This window comes from Penaeus chinensis, chromosome 2 (assembly GCF_019202785.1).
Source record: "Penaeus chinensis breed Huanghai No. 1 chromosome 2, ASM1920278v2, whole genome shotgun sequence".
Lineage (NCBI taxonomy): Eukaryota > Metazoa > Arthropoda > Malacostraca > Decapoda > Penaeidae > Penaeus > Penaeus chinensis.
In genome coordinates, this window is record NC_061820.1 from 38,365,568 (window position 1) to 38,373,067 (window position 7,500).

The following is a 7,500-nucleotide window of genomic DNA, read 5'->3' on the forward strand; positions in this document are numbered from 1 at the left end:
GTTAACATACAAGATTTGTTGACAGAGGAAGGTTGCTGCGGCTCTTGCAGAATTTATTTTCAACCCCGACCATTAAAAACATCTTTCTGGAAAAGAGTAGATTATGTAGTGTAATTCAAGTTACAATATATACATATATATGCATATATATTTATTTATATATCATATATATACATATATATTTATTTATATATCATATATATACATATATATTTATTTATATATCATATATATACATATATATATTTATTTATATCATATATATACATATATACATATTTGTACATGTATGTATACATATATGTATGTATGTATGTATGTATGTATATATATATATGTTTATGGATATATACATATACATATATATATACATATGTATATAATAATAATAAGGATAAAAGCGTATCTCTTCTCGGGTCCTGGTAGCGTGATCAGCTTGTCCAATCACTCGCTTTCCGTAGACAGACAGACAGACACGAGGCCAACACATCACACTTGCATATTCTACAAAAATAAACAGCTATCGGCAGATTCGAAATTACCTCCTGTGGCAACATCTAAGCTCTCACCCAGAATACCGGCTGAGTGTGGGGGTAAAATTTGGCTTTGGATCTCCCGCGTCTGTCTGTCGGTGGCACGGCCGGAGGGGGAGTGCGTGAGGTGGGTGGTGGGGGGAGGGGTTGTATACATCTCTATGAATGTATGAATGTCAGTCTGTCTGTGTGTATGAATGTCAGTCTGTGTGTATGTATGTAAGTGTGCATGTAAGTATGAGTACATACACACACACACATATATATATACAATATATATATTTGTGTGCGTGTGTGTGTGTGAATGTATATGTATATGCATGTATCTCTGAACAGATACACTTACGATTGGTTGCATCCAAGTGTTCATAAATGATCTTTATCATTTATATTAATTTGTGTGTGATCTATGTAAAATTCAGTTCTGTAAAATAATTCTGATGCGACTGATGCACTGACACAGCGCCCCTACTCTCATGCCCTGTGAACCTTTCTCTGTCAGCAAAGAAACTTCACTATTGATACAAGGGATCCTGTTCATAGTACGAGGGACCTCAGAAACTCGGAATGGCAGAAAGACCTAATCTACGAGATTATACCACTGGGCAATCCAGAAACCTGTAATAAAGAAATTATGAAAGCAATGATATATATATATATATATATTTATATACATATATGTGTATGTATGTATATACACACACTACACACACACACACACACACACACACACACACACACACACACACACACACACACACACACACACACACATACACATATATATATAATATATATATATTTGTATATATATATATATATATATATATATAGAGAGAGAGAGAGAGAGAGAGAGAGAGAGAGAGAGAGAGAGAGAGAGAGAGAGGAGAGAGAGAGAGAGACAGAGACAGAGACAGAGAAAGAGACAGAGACAGAGACAGAGACAGAGAAAGAGACAGAGACAGAGACAGAGACAGAGAGAGAGACAGAGACAGAGACAGAGACAGAGAAGGAGAGAGAGACAGAGACAGAGACAGAGACAGAGACAGAGACAGAGACAGAGACAGAGACAGAGACAGAGACAGAGACAGAGACAGAGACAGAGACAGAGACAGAGACAGAGACAGAGACAGAGACAGAGACAGAGACAGAGACAGAGACAGAGACAGAGACAGAGACAGAGACAGAGACAGAGACAGAGACAGAGACAGAGACAGAGACAGAGACAGAGACAGAGACAGAGACAGAGACAGAGACAGAGACAGAGACAGAGACAGAGACAGAGACAGAGACAGAGACAGAGACAGAGACAGAGACAGAGACAGAGACAGAGACAGAGACAGAGACAGAGACAGAGACAGAGACAGAGACAGAGACAGAGACAGAGACAGAGACAGAGACAGAGACAGAGACAGAGACAGAGACAGAGACAGAGACAGAGACAGAGACAGAGACAGAGACAGAGACAGAGACAGAGACAGAGACAGAGACAGACAGACAGACAGACAGACAGACAGACAGACAGACAGACAGACAGACAGACAGACAGACAGACAGACAGACAGACAGACAGACAGACAGACAGACAGACAGACAGACAGACAGACAGACAGACAGAGAGAGACAGACAGACAGACAGACAGACAGACAGACAGACAGACAGACAGACAGACAGACAGACAGACAGACAGACAGACAGACAGACAGACAGACAGACAGACAGACAGACAGACAGACAGACAGACAGACAGACAGACAGACAGACAGACAGACAGACAGACAGACAGACAGACAGACAGACAGACAGACAGACAGACAGACAGACAGACAGACAGACAGACAGACAGACAGACAGACAGACAGACAGACAGACAGACAGACAGACAGACAGACAGACAGACAGACAGACAGACAGACAGACAGACAGACAGACAGACAGACAGACAGACAGACAGACAGACAGACAGACAGACAGACAGACAGACAGACAGACAGACAGACAGACAGACAGACAGACAGACAGACAGACAGACAGACAGACAGACAGACAGACAGACAGACAGACAGACAGACAGACAGACAGACAGACAGACAGACAGACAGACAGACAGACAGACAGACAGACAGACAGACAGACAGACAGACAGACAGACAGACAGACAGACAGACAGACAGACAGACAGACAGACAGACAGACAGACAGACAGACAGACAGACAGACAGACAGACAGACAGACAGACAGACAGACAGACAGACAGACAGACAGACAGACAGACAGACAGACAGACAGACAGACAGACAGACAGACAGACAGACACGAGGATTGTTTCCGAGACCTTATGAGGGCCGAGCACGGGCCAAGCTCTTCAATGGGCCGTCCCCGTTCTCAAACAGCTCACACAATAACGTATTAATGCTTACAAATATATGACATTACAACGATATACATGGAAAATATCCTTTATTTGCAGGACACCAAGGTTATATATATAAGATCTATCTCATCAACGAACAGATAGTACAATATTAGTCCTTATAATTAGGCATGATAAGCGTCTTGAATTGTAATAACCTCCTCCGCCGCAACAATACAAGAAGATGTACACTATCACCCACACTTCAACAGACAGTCACACACTTTCTATAACCCTGAGCCAAGTCCTCCAGTGTTATGGTTGCAAAGACCGACCGTCGCATCACAACCTCGTTAAAGAAAATATCATCACCGGGTTCTATAATAAGAGGCCAACCCATAACGAGTTGTTCGGTGACCTCCGTAGTCAGCAAAGCGTCCTAGAAAATGTGAGACTGGCAGGAAAACGGTGATATTTGATAACAGCTTGCACAGACTCCGCCAGGTTGAAATAATTGCTGTTTTTATTGTATACTCTTATAGGGAGAATGAATTGGATGATTATTTATCATTATATATATTTTTTTTTTTTTTGGGGGGAGGGATATATTAAGTTTGATCTTTTTTTTTATTATTACTTTGTATCAACCCTCACTTCGGAATGAAAAGTTTACGGCTTAAAAAATGTATATTTATGAATTGCTGTCGGTACTTATCACAGGTACATTCAGCTGCGCTTTGAAAAATACCAGTTTAATTATCAGTTTAAATTTTCAAGTCTTTGATATGTTCAAGCTATTTTTTATTCTGTCTTTTTTCGGTATACAAATGGAATGAATTGAAAACAAAAAACACACACTCACAAAAAAAAAATAATAATAATAAAATACACGCGTAGATATATATTAAAACCGATTACAACCCACAAACGGCTGATATATATTTATATATTTCCTATTTCTTCTACTTTTGCCTTTTAAAGCTGAAAATCTGAAAGCCATACGGGGCCACCAAGTCCGAATGACAATGAATACAAACAAGACAACCATGATATAGTAATGATTATCATAATACCAATAATGGTGATAAAATAATGATAATAATAATGACACTGAAATCGACGCCATTAATATGAGTAAAAATTGAAATATAGGAAGTGAATGAAACACATAGTATAAGGAAAGTTAAGTAGTGAGGCAGTGACCGTCGACTTTACGGGGGGGGGGGGGGGGGGGATAAGAGGGCAGATCTCGAGGGGGGGAGGTGGGAGGGTAAATCTCGAAGGTGGGGGGGGGGGGTAGAGGGCAGAACTCGAGGGGGGGAGATGAGAGGGCAGATCTCGAGGGGAGGAACTTGCAATCTGCCGGAGTCTGGCATAGCTGTTGCAAAAGAGTCATCGCTCTCCAAGATTGAATGTTCAACTTGGGGGGGGGGGGGGGACTTTCTTGACAAAATCCCAAGACCTAGAACAGCTGGTGAACTATCCGTATGTTATTTTGATATCGAATTTCGTAAAAAGATATTTAAAGTCTTATCTTTCTTTTTTTTCAAATTAAAAAAAGGTATTTGTTTATCTCTACGTCGTATGTACGTATATATATATATATAATAAAAAATATATATGACTGCAGCAGAATATACTCATTCAAAATTATTCTAAGAGTTGACTTTGGCACTAATACTGAGGTTCTTCCTTTCTTTTAAAATTCAACTGCTATCTCTAATTATTATGGCAGCCTTGTCAACGATACTAGGAAGTCGTCATGAGTTGGCATATACTATTGACTATAAATGATCACGTAAAATTTGAGCCCACGGTATCAAAGACCTTGTTATAAAAAAAAGTATCATCTTGGTGCAGAAAGTCCATATGAGACAATAAAGAATACCATAAAGAACATCTTGCCAAGTTGGGTATTCACTGAAATATTTGCTACAGCATAAATAAATTTCTCTTTTCGAAAGGCCAACGAAGAATTCGCCAGTCTTGAAAATATGATACTTTTCCAACAGCAGTCATGGATCCTGTTGAGATAAGTTGGAAAAGAAAGGTGATTATAAATCTACTTATATAAGTATATCGAGAACACTACGAATTGACTTAAATGAAGTGAAGACATACAGCACAAATGATAAGATCAATGGGATGAACCAGGCGTGATCCCGAGGGGAGGCTCCCATCGAACACATTCCCCGCGACGATTTCTTTTCTTTTTTTTTTCTTTTTTTTGATCAACAAACCTCTTTTCTTCGTTTTCAGTTACTGTCTCTCACAATTCTCGTTCCACCTTTTAGTACACGTTCATTTACAAGAGTTAGGAGTTTAGGCTCAGTTTCCGCAACAGAAAAACTCGTCCATCTTTTGCTATTCTATTGGTCTGCGTCCTTGGCATTGTCCGGGTACCGTTCTTGGCCCTTCGGCGTCCCGGCTCCCCGATCCCCAAGTCACCCCGAGTGTCCTACACATCCGCTCGCCGTCGTGGGGCGCCTCACCACCAGCCCAGTAGCTGCCGAGAAGAAGTCACCAGGCCTAAAATAGGAGCATGATAAATCAGGCGCTGGTTGGATCAGGCTTTGTTGATAATGTGATTGAGGTTATGAATTCTGGGACAGTTTCTTGCGCCATCCATGACAACGGACAAGGATGTACATTTCATCACTCAACACCGGGTGACGGCCTTGGCACACCACATGGAAAGGGGGGAGGGGGGACGAGGGCGTTCACAAAAAGGTGCTTCACCATCATCCACCACAAGTTCTGTCGTAGTCTCGTGCCAGTAGAGCTCAGATCCAGGTAGGAAAGGTGCGCCCGGCCACCAGAGCGGCTCCGGTGCTAATGATCCCTTCATCGTTCGAGTGTGGCCGTCTGTGTGTGGCGTCCGTCGAGGACTTGATGTAGCTGGGAGTGTGTGGGGCGTGTCCGTGATAGTGGAGGTGTACCGTGGCGTGTTTGGTAGCGGTGTGTCTTGGCGCAACTGGAGGGACTTCGAGGTAGGTTGGGTGTGGGTGGTGCATGGGACTGAGTCAACGTGTCGATGAAGCCTCCCCTGGTGTCGACGCTTTTCGGAGGCCAGTCGACCTCGCAGATGGGCCAGTAGTCGGTCTTGTCTCTAGGTTATCCTTTAGAATATTTGGCGGCGAGATAACAGGAGGTCAACATTTGCTAAAACAGTGTGGGTGTCAGCAACAGGTGGTGGTGTTGGGGCAGTGGGGACATAGTTGGGTGGCAGAGGTCTTGCTCCTGGCCGGCAGAGGTGCAAAAAGTGACCAAGTGACACTCACGGGGGCCTTGAGCATGTGACTGTGGGAGGGTGATGAGAGGGCGTTGTGCGGGGGGTGCGGGCGGCGTGATGTGCTGACCGAGATGAATTGCTGGGGTGGTAGAGGGCAGGCCAGCACGAGGAGGGGAGGGCGGAGGGGAAGGAATGTCTCAGAGGGCCTCGGGCACTAGTAACAAGGTGTAAGCCAGTAAATGTGTGGGGACGAAGGGGACTAGTAAGGGCGAAGTCATAACCGTCGGAGGAAAGGTAGTGAGGCAGGTACTGACAGGGTCCGTGCTGTGCTTGGAGGGATGATGCAGATCTGGTAGGACTCAGAGGGAGGTAGGAAGGGCATTACTGGCTGGCGTTGGGGCGAAGGGGCAGATTATGTGACAGTATCAGTCCTGGTGGGTGGTGTGGGCGGGGGGCTCTCGTGCTCCACGCTGCTTCCCTCGCTGATCAGAGCCGCCACCTCGCCCTTCTCGTCGAACATCCGTCCCTGAAGGAAAGGAAAGCGAAGTCCTTTTAAAACACCGGCTCTCACCTCCGACTGGCCTCGTAGTCACTAAGGCGTCAAAGTGAAATCCTCAAAAGGCATTCAGTGTTACTGCGAAACTCACCTGGTGGTTGGCATCGTGGTGGAGGCGCCGCCAGGTGAATGGCTTGCGGTCGGTGTTGACATCGGAGTTGGAGGCGCTGTAGGTGGGGTTGGTGTAGGTGAGGGCGCCGCCGTTGGGCCCCTCCACCATCTTGGTCTTCTCCTTGTACTTCCACCACACGACCACCGCCACCATGGACGCCACGGCAAGGATCGCCACCACCACCAACGCCACCAGCAGCGGGATCAGGCCGGGGGGGTCGCCGCGGGGACCCTTCTTGGCCGACGCCATCGTCGTGCTGAACATGGCGTGATGCGGACTCCCCGTCGGGGTCACCTTGATCACAGGACCTGCCGAGGGAGCGGGGGTTAGGGCGAGGCGAGGCTGACAGTAGACAGGTTGATAGACAGATAGATATTAAGGTAAACAAACAAGCAGAGAGAGGGAGAGGGAGGGAGGAGGAGAGAGAGACAGAGAGAGAAATAAAGACAGACAGACAGAGAAAGACAGAAAGAAAGAATATTCCAGCTCAACACCGAAAACCAGACTTCGAAGATACGCTAACCCACAAGCTACATCCGAACAGCCCTCATCTTACGGTCTGAGCATCTCCTGGCATCCGGGCGGTCGGGGCAGGCGCAGCGGACGCCCTCGGGATGGTAAAGGCAGAGGTGTGTGCAGCCGCCGTTCCGATCCGCACAGACGTTCCAGCCGGGCTGTCCCTTGCCGCTCACAGCTTTGACCTCCATCACGC

The 7,500-nt window shown here is 45.3% G+C and overlaps 1 protein-coding gene across 1 annotated transcript in view; it reads right to left on the reverse strand.

Annotated features, from left to right (window-relative positions):
• Positions 1–3,004: 3,004 nt before the first annotated feature.
• The window catches only part of LOC125035172 (low-density lipoprotein receptor-related protein 4-like), a 178,386-nt gene continuing 173,890 nt past the window's right edge, over positions 3,005–7,500 (reverse strand). The window contains exons 33-35 of the mRNA XM_047627394.1: positions 7,345–7,500; positions 6,768–7,096; positions 3,005–6,646 (exon numbers count right to left, since the gene is read on the reverse strand). The exon at positions 7,345–7,500 is cut by the window's right edge and continues 1 nt beyond it. Of these exons, the coding sequence (XP_047483350.1) occupies positions 6,533–6,646; positions 6,768–7,096; positions 7,345–7,500 (599 nt within the window). The 3' untranslated portion in view covers positions 3,005–6,532. The remainder of the gene's footprint in view (positions 6,647–6,767; positions 7,097–7,344) is intronic.